General features: G+C 44.6%; 1 protein-coding gene across 2 annotated transcripts; it reads left to right on the top strand.

Moving 5' to 3' along the window:
* Positions 1 to 2716: 2716 nt before the first annotated feature.
* LOC120990418 (stem-loop binding protein) lies at positions 2717 to 13399 on the top strand. Of its 2 annotated transcripts, none has more exons than XM_040419237.1 (8): positions 2717 to 2816; positions 3737 to 3871; positions 6508 to 6645; positions 7436 to 7498; positions 9026 to 9157; positions 9938 to 10087; positions 11598 to 11643; positions 12135 to 13399. In XM_040419237.1, exons 1-8 carry the CDS (start codon positions 2779 to 2781, stop codon positions 12246 to 12248), a joined length of 816 nt encoding a protein of 271 aa, XP_040275171.1. In that variant the 5' UTR covers positions 2717 to 2778; the 3' UTR covers positions 12249 to 13399. The 2 variants fall into 2 exon arrangements, with proteins under 2 accessions (XP_040275171.1, XP_040275172.1); XM_040419238.1 differs by having other exon boundaries at positions 6538 to 6645; positions 12135 to 13397.
* Positions 13400 to 13916: the final 517 nt, after the last annotated feature.

Raw genomic sequence — 13916 nt, 5'->3', positions numbered from 1 at the left:
ATTTGTACCCAGCTTTCCTAGAAACAAAAGAAGGCAGCTCGAAGACTTATGCAGGGTTAAAAAAAAAACGTAAAATGACTGTTCCCGCGAGCACAAGGCGGCCATTATGTGAATTTTACCTCACACAATTTAGGCACAGCCACCACGCACAATGTCAGAGCACAGCAGCCATCTTACGAGTTTTACCACACACAATGCAACCGCAAGGCAGCCATTTTGAGAATTTTACCTCACACCATTCAAGCACAGCCATTTTAAGTTTTACCACACACAATTCAAGCGCAAGGCAGCCATTTTGTGAATTTTACCTCACACAATCAAAGCACAGCCATTTTAAGTTTTACCACACACAATTCAAGCGCAAGGCAGCCATTTTGTGAATTTTACCTCACACAATTCAAGCGCAAGGCAGCCATTTTGATTTTGCGAGTTTTACCACAATCTAAGCACAAGGCAGCCATTTTGCAAGTTTTACCACGCGCACGCAATCCAAATGCAACCCAGCCATTTTGTAAGCTTTACTATAATTCATTGCGTTATGAGAAAGGATGGGAAACATACAATCTATGTGACAAAAAAATATATAAAAAATCAAAAGGAGCCATTATGATTGAATAGTAGGCAGCCATGTCACTTTTTCCTGGAGAACTGATAGGCAGCAGGATCATACATGGCGGTTTTGTTCACAAAATGGCTGCAGTCAAAGGAATATCAGTGGTTATAAGGTAATAATGCCCATGGGTACAGCTCCTGTAAATCTCCCGTCAGGGAAGACATTGATTAGCGAAAAAGTCTAATTCTATTATCATCCAGTGATAAGTGGCGCCACAGATGGCTGAAAACATATCTACAGTTTTTAATCTGTATTTACACAAGACATATACCAGCCAGTATCTGTCTGTAAACTCGGGTTCAGTTTGGGAAATGGTTCCTAAGGCTACTTTCACACTTGCGGCAGGACGGATCCGACATGCTGTTCACCCTGTCGGATCCGTCCTTCCGCTATTTCACCGTGCCTCCGCTCCGTCCCCATTGACTATAATGAGGACGGGGGCGGAGCTCCGGCGCAGCACGGCAAAAGGCTGCCGGACTAAAAGTCCTGTATGTCCGACTTTTTAGTCTAGCGGCTCTCGCCGTGCTGCGCCGGAGCTACGCCTCCCTCCCCATTATAGTCAATGGGGACGGAGCGGCGGCACGGCGAAATAGCGGAAGGACGGATCCGACGGGGTGAGCAGCCTGTCGGATGCGTCCTGCCGCAAGTGTGAAAGTACCCTTACAGTACTAATTAATTTATGAAGTTATTACCCGAAGTCTTGCAAGACTTCGCAAAGCAATAACTTCGGCTCATCGGAGCCAATACATTCTAATGGTCCATTCACACGTCCGCAATTTGCGGGAACGGAATTGCGGACCCATTTATTTCTATGGGGCCGCACGATGCGCGGCCCAGCTCCGGAAATGCGGAACCCGCACTTCCGGGTCCGCATTTCCGTTCCCGAAAAAAAATAGAACATGTCCTATTCTTGTCCGCAATTGTGGACAAAGAATAGGCATATTCTATTAGTGCCGGCAATGGGCGGTCCGCAAAATGAGGAACGCACATTGCCGCTGTCCGTGTTTGTCGGATCCACTGACGTGTGAATGGAGCCTAATACTGTACAGAGCTCCTGCTCCGTACAGTATTGGAACAAAGTTTTATGCGAATCGACTTCGGATGTATCATCTGAAGTCGATTCGCTCATCCTTACTCCACTGAATGTATGTCCGCGCGACTTCCGCTTTTTGTTGCGGATGCCTATTCCTGTCCACAAAACGGACAATAAGACATTTTCTATCTTTTTTTTTTTCCGGGGCTACGGACCGGCCCAGCATCCTGTCTGCAAAAAATGCAGATCGGATACGGAGCAAAAATACGGTCGTGTGAATGGGGCCTTATAAAAGAAAATTTATATAATTTATCCAACTTTTATTTTTCACAGCTTCTTTGATCGGTTGCTATGGGCAACTAAACCAGTTTTCCTTTACACCAGTTTTGATAAATCTCCCCCATTGTGCGTCCAGATGCTGCCCCTGAGTCCTCACCTACCACACAGACCCCCATCAACCACCATCATTATAAAACGCCAATTGACTTATATGTACGTGAGACAGGGTCTATGTGGGACATGAGTTCGGACTCCTATGGACCAGTCCTTATGAGGGTCGGGACCCCTTCATTATCCGTTGTTTGTCATTTCCCTCTAACCTCCCTTTATTTTAAGCGCCAAAACAGACTTCCAGTATTTGGCGGGGAATCTCTCTCTCTACAAACTATACGATACGACCATAAAACGCAACTAGCCAATCAGGTGAAAGAACGGCGACTTCCGATCCCGCCCACCTTCTGAATTGACAGCAGGAACAAACCAATAGCTTTGCGCCCCTTCGACGTCTCTTGCGGAACAATGCGTAGCGCTTGGAACGTTCCAAAACAATTCGTCTCCACGGGGGAGGAATGGTTGACAGCATAGAAATCAAACTATTTAATGACAGGCTGATATCAACATTTTACGGCATATTTTAGTCATTCCTAATATTTCTCAAGTAGCTGTATATTAGTAAGAATGATAGTGGCTGGAAATTGTTATCAAAGGGGATAATGTATTGAATTCTAACCCCCCCTACTTGAAAGCGGTGGTATATTCCGACATCGTGAGGTAGTTAAAGGTGCCGATTCTGGCGCGCTTCGTTCAGTAGGTGGAGAGAGCGTTCTGTGAGTTATACCTGCAGACAGTAGTGATGAGCCGATACGGGGGCAGCCGCACCGACCAGCGCCGGTAAGTTGTGCTTCGTTGAGGGGAAGGCCTGCTTCACTAGGAGCCCCCGGTCTAGCTGCGCATTGGTTGTTTAGGCCTCACCCGTCTATCAGCTTTAATCACACGCAGCAGTACGGGCGCGTAGGCAGCCGTCTCTGGTCACCCCGCCGTGTGGCGCCATTCCTTTCTATGGGCGACATACCTGGACTAACAGATTATTGATAACACGTGCTATGTTTAAAGGGGTCCTCCAGACTCCTAATATTGGTGACCAGCACCCCTGCCGATCAGCGGCGCCCGGCAGCCTCCAGCGGTTCCGTGCTGCTCGGTGTAGTGGTCGCGCTGGGTAACTGCAGCTTGTTACAGTGAATGGGAGCGGAGCTGCAGTACCCGGGATGGCCACAACGCTTTGTATGGCGCTGTTTCTGTCTCATTCAAGGCCTAGCGCTGCAAGGGTTCTCCCTACACAAATAGGGTTTGCTCTAAGGCACGTAGGCTCCTTGGAGTAGTCCCCATTATAGCCTATCCCCTGCCCACAGGATAGGGGTTAGGTGTTGGGCAGGCGACTGGCCACTTGGGGGCCCCTGTTCATGCATGTCTACTGCGCCAAACAGAACGTCCCCTGTTGGGATAAGTGAGGAGACTTCGCATTTGGGATCGGAAGTCCGTTTAATGCTGTATGGCCTCCGATGAGGCGAAGTCCCATTTGAGTTTTTAAATTTTTTTTTATCTTTAAAAAATTAATAAATTTAAAACCTTGGTCTGGATTTTTTTAAAATGGTTCTAGTTTAAAAATCAAATAAAGCCTCGCAAGACGCACGGATGGGTTTTAAAAAAGCATTTCTATAATTGGTGCAAAAATAAACTCTGCCGGCCTATATTCCCTAACTATCCTTTCACTTAAATCTTGGGTTAATTTCCTGTGTTTTCTTCACTTGCAGGTCTCAACCACCGACCCGCTGGTCACAGGGACGTAAGCGCTGCTCAGATGGGAATTTTAGACGACAGAATGATGAGGAAGAGACCGTCTTTGGTGAAGAAAAGCCTTCCAAGAGCTGTGACCAGCGTCCTGACAGGTGAGGGTGGTAATTACAGGAGGCGCAGGGTTGACCACCGTCGTGTTTTGCCTGGTTGAGGCTACTTTCACACCAGCGTTTTTACTGGATCCGGCAGGGTTCAGCAAAAACTCGTTCGTCACTGATAATACAACCGTCTGCATCCGTTATGAGCGGATCTGGTTGTATTATCTGTAACATGGACGAGACGGATCCGTCATGAGCTCCATTGAAGGTCAGTGGGGGACGGATCTGTTTTCTGTGTAAAAGAAAACGGATCCGTCCCCATTTACTTGCATTGTGGGTCATGACGGATATGTTTTGCTCCGCATCCCAGGATGGAAAGCAAACTACAACCTGTTGCTGTTTGCTCTCCGGTCTGGGAACGGAATACATTTTGGAACCTTCTGACAATGAATGGGGACAAAACTGAAGTGTTTTTTTTCCAGTATTGAGCCCCTATGACTGATCTCAATACCGGAAAACTTGAACGCTAGTGTGAAAGTAGCCTTAGCGGAGACTGACACAAATTCTGATTTTTCCTAGTTTTCTGCTTCAGTGTTTTTGGATCTTTTTGACAGATGTTTCTATGGTATACTGAAATATAACTCAAAGCATTTCCTAATTATATTTTTTTTTACTTTTATTGCTGAATCCATTAAGTTTTTGTAGAGACCCAATTATTTCCAGTTTTGACTTTCTGTTCAAGACTTCTGCAGGTCTCACTGGCATCCTGGATCTCCGCTTCTTGTTTTTGTCCATCTGCTTTTTGAGAATTGATCACATCAGGGCCAATGGCAGAAGGGTTAAAGGGGTTATCAAAGTTCTAGAATACCTCTGGCAGGGTGGATTTGATTTAAATCATTAGTCAGTAAGGCTTGATTTAAATCATAGTTTTCTACATAAAGACTAATTCTTGCTGGTATAACTTATAATATGCAAGTAGATGAAGATTTAAACAACTTTTCATATTAGTTTGATTAGGTTGATTCTCCATTCATAGGTTTGTAGAAGTTAGGATTAAGGTCTTTTTCTCAACTCTGTTCATATTATAACATTTTTGCTGTGAAGAAGAGGCATGTGATCTCTGCTGAGTCAAATTCAGTTTTGAGAACTGCAAAAGTAAACCAAGCATCTGTGATATCTTGTAGGCAGAGAAACTGCCCATAATCTTACAAAAACCTCTGGAGGAGCCGGACATTGTAAATGGATTAATGGAATTTATTTACCAAAAAAATTACACATATAGAAACATAAAATGTGTCGGCAGATAAGAACCATTCGGCCCATCTAGTCTGCCCAATATACTGAATACTATGGATAGCCCCCGGCCCTATCTTATATGAAGGATGGCCTTATGCCTATCCCATGCATGCTTAAACTCCTTCACTGTATTTGCAGCTACCACTTCTGCAGGAAGGCTATTCCATGCATCCACTACTCTCTCAGTAAAGTAATACTTCCTGATATTACTTTTAAACCTTTGCCCCTCTAATTTAAAACTATGTCCTCTTGTAGCAGTTTTTCTTCTTTTAAATATTCTCTCCTCTTTTACCTTGTTGATTCCCTTTATGTATTTAAAAGTTTCTATCATATCCCCTCTGTCTCGTCTTTCTTCCAAGCTATACATATTAAGGTCCTTTAATCTTTCCTGGTAAGTTTTATCCTGCAATCCATGTACCAGTTTAGTAGCTCTTCTCTGAACGCTCTCCAAAGTATCAATATCCTTCTGGAGATATGGTCTCCAGTACTGAGCACAATACTCCAAATGAGGTCTCACTAGTGCTCTGTAGAGCGGCATGAGCACTTCACTCTTTCTACTGCTTATACCTCTCCCTATACATCCAAGCATTCTGCTGGCATTTCCTGCTGCTCTATGACATTGTCTGCATACCTTTAAGTCTTCTGAAATAATGATCCCTAAATCCCTTTCCTCAGATACTGAGGTTAGGACTGTATCACTGATTGTATATTCTGCTCTTGGGTTTTTATGCCCCAGGTGCATTATCTTGCACTTATCAACATTAAATTTTAGTTGCCAGATTTTTGACCATTCCTCTAGTTTTCCTAAATCCTTTTCCATTTGGTGTATCCCTCCAGGAACATCAACCCTGTTACAAATCTTTGTGTCATCAGCAAAAAGACACACCTTACCATCGAGGCCTTCTGCAATTTCGCTGATAAAGATATTAAACAATATGGGTCCCAGAACAGATCCCTGAGGTACCCCACTGGTAACAAGACCTTGGTCTGAATATACTCCATTGACTACAACCCTCTGTTGTCTGTCCCTCAGCCACTGCCTAATCCATTCAACAATATGGGATTCTATGTACAGCCTTATTCTACATAATTAAAAAACTAATCTTTATTTCATGATGGAATAACCTTTGGATGGTAATATATTTTCCTCAAAAAGCATTTTATATAAAAAAAAATCTGATTTAAATCCAAAAAATCCATTTTTTTTTTATCATTGCTTTTTATCCACCCTGCCTCTGAGGGGCCTCACATTTATCCCACCAGCAAGTGAAATGCTAGTCCCAAGCTGATGTGCGGTGGCTTGTATTTTACTACTGGTGGACAGCTGTCTGTATAATTGGATTAGTACTCACCAGACTTACAAGTATCACTCAGTTTTGTGATTGATCTGCTAGGCTCACTTCTCGGCGTTCCTTTCCTACCAGCTTCACCACGCCAGAGAGCCACAAGCCAGTGTCCCGGTGTAAGGACTGGGGGGCGGTAATGGAAGAGGAAGAACAGTTGTTGGAAACAGTAGAGAAAGACTTGGAAAGGTAAGACAAGTATCCAATAGAAATGGATTTACTTCTCCATTTTGTTGGAATTTCTCATAGATCTAAGATCCTTAAGTTTCTACAAGAACAAGGGAGTACAAGCCTCAGCAGACTCTAAGCTAATTAGGACCACGTGGTTTAGGGTACGACCATACAGTGCTTATGACACAGCTGCACTACGTTTGAGTACTAAATGGCCGGCTGTGCTGCTGCAGCGGCTCTAAACTGAAAGCCCTGTTTAGTTAGTTGGTTTGTATGGCTGCTAATGGTACAGATTAACCAGACTGTGCAATCTCATTACTTTAATTGGGCTCTAACGTGGCTATGTTGCAATTGCCACATGACCATCCTGTGTGGTTGTCGTCATCCCCCCTCTCCCCCCCCCCCCCCCAAGTTGAACTGCTGTGTGGCAATTAACGATGCACATCCCACCCCACCCCCCCGAACCGTGTGATCCTAATTAGTTTAAAGGGGTTATCCATCACTAAATCAGATCTGTGGTGATCATGCATACCGATCCCTGCTCCTCGGTCTCCAAATCTTGTTGACGGGGTTAGGTTGCAGGCATATGATGGCTACAGATCGGTCACCCCTGCAGTACGTCACTAATGTGTTGTGTACTGACAGCTGTCACATAAGGAAGCTGTCTTGTTAGTGCAGCATTAAAACACATGGAGATGCTGTGGCAGAAATAACTGAACTCTCCTTGTGGGTTTGGCCATTTGGGGCATATTGACTGCAGTGCAGTGTTTATGAGGTACTTAGTTGTGGTGTTTTTATTTTTAACCAGGTACCGGAGAAAATTGCTCATTAATGACTTTAACCCAAGAGAGCGTCGATCATCATCTGGAAGGTATGTGTCTTGTGTATCCTACCTAGGTTAACTCTTATCATAAAGGAGTAGTCTCATCTTAGACATTGACTTATCCCGAGGTCATGCCACCTATACCAGGTAGGAGTGGGCACCAGCTTTGTAACACTCTTATCTTCAGAACAGGACTAGTACACTGCACAAACGCATCCATATCCTGCATTCGCTGTTATGGGAGTTCAGTGCTTGGTAATTTCTGGCAGTTCCATAGCAGTGAATGGAGATCACTCGGTGCATGCACAATATGCTTTTCTTTGATCACTGGACGTCAATGTCTGAGATGAGCCTACACCTCTTGAGCTGCAGTCACATCTGTGCCCATGCCTTCTGTGCTCCTGAGACTGACTCGGGACATGGTGCTGTTCCTGTTAGCTGTATTGAAAAATGCTGCAGTCAGTGGGGGGGAGATGTATTAAACGAAATGCCCCAGAAGTCATTTCAAAAGACAGACTGGGTACTGTGTGTAAACTTCCAGGTGTCCTACAGCAGGTTTATCAGAATCATGGGCTATTGAGATAAGTGGGGTAATTTATCAAACTGGTGTAAGTAGAACTGGCTTAGTTGCCCATATCAACCAGATTCCAAGCCAGTTCTACTTTACACCAGTTTGGTAAATGACCCCAAAGGATCTTACTAGGGATGAGTGAACCTGAACTTTACATGTTTGGGCAGTGGAGAAATCCCATTATAACTAATTTCAGTGACTAAATGCAAAACGGAAGCCTTCAAAAGGCAGTTTTGATCTGTCATGATTGGGGATGAGCGAACCCGGGGAAGTTCAGGTTCGGATGAACTTCAGGTCAAATTTCGGGTGGACCCCACTCAAGTCCATGGGGACCCGAACTTCACATTATTATTCTGTTATAACTGAAAATGGCATTCCTAAGGCAGAATGCTAAATTAAATGGCCATTGAGGGGTTAAAAAAAGCTCTCCTCATCCACTTGATCGCACAGCCGGTATCCTCTTTCTTCAGGACCGTGTGGTGATGTCACCGCAGGTCCTGCTTTATGACAATAGAAGGACCTGTGATGAAGTCACCGCGTGGTCCTGAAAGAGGATACTGGCTGTGCGATCAAGTGGATGAGTTGTTTTTTTAACCCCTCAATGGCCATTTTATTTGGCATTCTCTTAAAAATGCTTTATTCCGTTATTACTGAAAATATCACCTGAACTTTGCTGTTCGGGCTCGCTCAACCCTAGTCCTAATACAAGTCTATGGTGAAGCATAGCGGATCTTTCTGGTTTCCATTAAGCAGGATGAAAAACTAAGTTGCTGCGTAACAAACCAGATGGATCTTGTTATGCTTGGCCATAGACTTGTAATATAACAGGAATGTCTCTTAAAGGCTTCCGTTTTGCATTCGTCATCAAAATCCATTATAACGAAATCCATAACTGGATTCTTCCACTGCCTAAACCTGTGAAGTTTGCGTTCGCTCATCACTAGTTTTCTATAATTTCTTGGTTACACGCCAGTTCTGACTAAATTCTTATTTTTTTCACAAAGCTCTGATTCAAAGGATTCCTCAACCCATGGAGAAATTGAAACGGACCCCGCTGTCCTCGCCAGGCGACAGAAGCAAATTAACTATGGGAAGAACACAATTGCATATGATAAATACATAAAAGCTGTGCCAAGGTAATTTTATCTCGAGTTGAACTGATTTGTCCTGTCCCAGAGAGGGTTAATAATGTCACTTGTGTATGAACTGCACCAGGATCTTGTATTAACCCGTTCTTTAGACAAGGATCTGTTGTTATGGGATATTAACTTGGAGATTTTTTTTTTTTATACTTTAACAAAATCTAAATTAAGGCTTGTGTTAAGTATAGTTTTTTACACCAGTCTTGGGGGTACTTTCACACTAGCGGCAGGACGGATGCGACAGGCTGCTCACCCTGTCGGATTTGCCGGACTGCCGCTCTGTCCCCATTGACTATAATGGGGGCGGAGCTCCGGCACAGCACGGTAAGAGGCCACCGGACTAAAAGTACTGCATGTCTGACTTTAGTCCGCCGGCCTCTCGCTGTGCTGCGCTGGAGCTCTGCCCCCATTATAGTCAATGGTGAATAGCCTGTCAGGCTCCTTTCACACTAGCGGCAGGATGGATCAAACTAAACAATGTGATGTGCCAGAATTAAAGGGGTTGTCCAAGGTCGCAACTTTTTTTTTTTCTAGTGCACACATGACCTCATTCCTTCGAGCTAATGACTGCCTTCCCCGGTGACATGTCCCCAAGCAGCACATTACTGTTGGGTCACTATGCCTCTTGGGCACATGTTGCCCCAAACACCAATCATTGGCTGCAGGAACACATGAAGAAAGAGGCTAAGTTTGCAGAGAAGTGTAAAACGTTAACTTTGGTTCAAAATGGCACTGTGTAAAGTGTGGTGTGCATATCTTTATTTTTCCCACCAGACATACAAGACAGCCAAAAGTTCATCCACGGACACCTAATAAATTTAAGAAATACAGCCGAAGGTCTTGGGATCAGCAGATAAAACTTTGGCGCATTTCCCTTCATGACTGGGATTCCCCAAAAGAGGAAATGGATGACCTGCAGCCATTGTGAGTAGTATTAATGCTTGTCCTCTGTTTGAGAAAATGGTGGCAACACTAAACCATTGAGATGGCCCTTTTTTATTCTCCTGACCCAAGTTCCCAGAGGTCTGCCTTCAAAGTGGTGGCGTACCATAGTGATGAGACTTCACTTTCTAAGTGCAAGCAGTTTTGCTTTGACCTTGCTACCGGATCTGGTAATGCTATGACGAGCCTGTACTACTGGCACACACCTACTTGTGACGGCCAACTTCTGGAAGCTGCATGTTTGCATACTGCTCTAACCTCTTTAGGACACAGGGTGTACCGGTACGCCCTGTGTATTTCTGATCACTGCTGCGTGGCTGGCGGTGATCGAAACCCAGGGCCTGCTCAAATAAGTGAGCAGGCACCTCTGCTAAATGCGTGCTGGGGGTCCCGTGACACCCCCCATGTCAGCGATCGCCGCAAACCGCAGGTCAATTCAGACCTGCGGTTTGTGGCTTTTTATGGTGTGTGTGGCGGTGCCATCGGGTCTCCATGGGTCTGTAGGGGGGACCCGATGGCATGGAAGGCAGCGCGATGCCTTCCGCTGACGAGCCTGTGAGATCCAGCCCCCTGGATCTCACAGGCCGGAAGCTGTATGAGTAATACACACTGTATTACTCATACAGCCAATGCATTCCAATACAGAAGTATTGGAATGCGTTGTAAAGGATTAGACCCCCAAAAGTTCAAGTCCCAAAGTGGGACAAAAAAGAAAGTGAAAAAATAGTCTTCCCCTCCCCAAATTAAGTTTCAAGTAAAAAATAAACAAATGTAATTTTCCCCAAATAAAGTTATAAAAAGGTAAATGGGGGGGGGGGGGGGAAACAAAATAGACATATTGGGTATCGCCGCATGCGTATCGACCGGCTCTATAAACATCACATGACCTAACACCTCAGATGAACACCGTAAAAAATAAAAACTACTAAACCATTTTTTGTCACCTTACATCACAAAGTACAACAGCAAGCGATCAAAAAGGCGTACACCCACAAAAATAGTACCAATATAACTGTCACCTCATCCCGCAAAAAATGAGCCCCTACCTGAGACGATCGCCCCCGCACATTTAGCCAAGGTGCCTGCTCAATGATTTGAGCAGGCAGCGGGTTCCAATCACCGCTCGCTGGGCGGCGGTGATCGGAAATACGTACCAGTACCCCCCCAATCAGCTGGTTGAAGAGAAGGCAGTCTCTGCTGTTTACTGCTCGCCGCAACAATTGCAGTGGTGAGCAGGTGTAATTGCAAGTACGTCATTCCCATTCACTTCTATGGGACGGCTGTCTGGTCAAGTGAATGCTACAGAACCAATTTGCTGTGGCAAGCAGGGAAGGCAGCACTTGTTTGAACGCTGCCTTCTCAAACAGCTGATCGACAAGAGCCAGACCTCCACTGATCTGTTATTGATGACCTATCCTGAGTGGACAACTATGAGCTGCTTCATTCCTAAAAATGCATCCAGGGTAACAGTTTTTTTTTCTTTTTCTTGCAGTTCTGAAGAGATGATCTGTTCAGTTTCTGATTCGGAGGAGAACCTTGTAAGTGAACTCGTTTCTGAACCTAGGAAGTAGTTGGGCTTTTTGAACGACATGTGTGCTGTAAACTGACGGGCTGTGATTATTTAACATCTGCAGATGAGCGAATTTCATATTTTCAAAATGTGAATTGCATTATGGATTCCATTACCACGGACCATAATGCAATTCTATGACGGTATGCCTTTAGAGGCATTCCGCTATGCATTCAGTCATAGAATTGCATTATGGTCCGTGGTAATGGAATCCATAATGCAATTCACATTTTACAACCAGTGTGAATGAACTTCCAAATATGAAACTCGCTCATCTCTATCAAGTTGTTTGGCAGATCTTTCAGTTCTTCCTTTTTTTAGTGAAATCTGAAATTCAGTGTGGCGCCCATGATGTGTGCGGTTACCCTTAGTGTACTATGATCCAGAGCTGCACATGCAATGGCTTGTGTATTAATGTTCAGGAACTTCTCCATTATAACCTGGTTATTCCTTGCTTAGTTTACAGGCACGCCAACCAAAGTCCAGAAAACGGAGACAGAGGGAGGGTTTGACTTGGAATCCTGCCTAAACGATGGAGCGGACGACGAGTTTGCGCAGTTAAGTGTCAGCTGATGGAGAGGCGCACATTAAATCCTATTTCATGGGCTTCCTGGGCTGGAGCTCATATCCGCTGCTTGTTTTGCAGCTTCATTTAGGACTTTATGCCTGCTCAAAATTCCTGTTAGATATTGGTGCTGGCAGCTATATATATATATTTTGGATGGAGCACTTGATACTGGAACAGCTGCACTGTCAGTGCTTTGTCGACAGCTTGGAATGGATGCAACTTGTGACTGTTGCTGGGAATAAGTTATACCTTTCTATTACACTTGCTTTGGTTATACGCGTTAACCTTGGATAATTCTGCTGACTTTTGTACAGATTTTGGATGTTCTCGCTTGCTTTTAATGCATAACCTTTCAGTTATTTTTTGGTTTTTTTTTTTGCAAAAAGTGGCCAATTGGGAAGAACATAAAAGCTTCATACAAGCTCCTCTCCTTAGACAAAGGCCAGTTACATTCAGTTCAGCTTAGGAGTCGGCTCTAGTGACTTGGGACAATGTAGAACATGAAGAAATGCAAGTTCTTACAGATGCAAATGTAAAGGGATCTGGAAAACCTGTTGTGACAATAGGGTACAAACACGCTTTTCTTGTATTCACCCGTGGATTGCCTAGATTTGTGTGAAACCTACCAAATGGGAACACTGGCGCAAACTGAAATGTGGCCTGGCTGCTTAAAGGGATATTCCCTCATTAGTCTATGCCAGCAATGTCAGGTTCAGGCCCCTGAAGTGAATGGAGAGCAGGTGAACTTGCATGGCTACCCTCCATTCACTGCTGTGGCAGTTCAGAACATAGTGGTGCACTGGCTCGTTTGTTTCCGGCAATCCTATAGAGTTGGCCACGTGTGGTTAGTCCCATAGCAGGGAATGGAGAGCTAGCTGCACATGCAGCGTCCTTCACCTTGGGGCCGTTCTGGTGATGGGCAAGTGTCCCACCTCTAGGATCTGCTACTAGTGGATATTGATGCCATATGAGGTCTGTGTCCCAGATAGGGAGGCCTATCATCACACAACCCATGGATCGATGTGGCACTGTTCTGAAACCAGCTTTTTTTTTTTTTTTTTTACAACCACTTGATAAGGCTACTTTCACACTTGTGGCAGTGTGATCCGACAACGGAACTGGCCGCTGGATCCGCTGATTTGGATGTGACTGAAAGCATTTGTGAGATGGATCCAGATGCGGATCCGTCTCACAAATGCATTGCAAGAACAGATCCGTCTCTCCGCTTGTCATGCGGACAGACGGATCAGTCTTGTATATTTTTTCATATTGCGCAGGCCGAAAGGATGGATCCGGCATTCAGACAAGTCTTCAGTTTTTTTTTCCGCCGGAGATAAAACCGCAGCATGCTACAGTTTTCTCTTTTGCCTGATCAGTCAAAACGACTGAACTGAAGACATCCTGATGCATCCTGAACGGATTACTCTCCATTCAGAATGCATGGGGATATGCCTGATCAGTTATTTTCCGGTATAGAGCCCCTGTGACGGAACTCTATGCCGGAAAAAAAAGAAACTCTAGTGTGAAAGTAGCCTAAACTAGGGGTGGGGATATATATTTAAGGCCTCTGCACCAGTTTAATGTTCATAACTAGGGAGAATATTCATTCAGAAATTGCATCGGTCCATGGGTTGTATCTGATATTGAAGCTCAGATCCACTGAAGTGTTGGGG

The sequence above is a fragment of the Bufo bufo genome, chromosome 2, assembly GCF_905171765.1.
Source record: "Bufo bufo chromosome 2, aBufBuf1.1, whole genome shotgun sequence".
Classification (NCBI taxonomy): Eukaryota; Metazoa; Chordata; class Amphibia; order Anura; family Bufonidae; genus Bufo; species Bufo bufo.
Note: the sequence above shows the minus strand (reverse complement) of the source record. Positions and strands in the feature narration are given on the sequence as shown.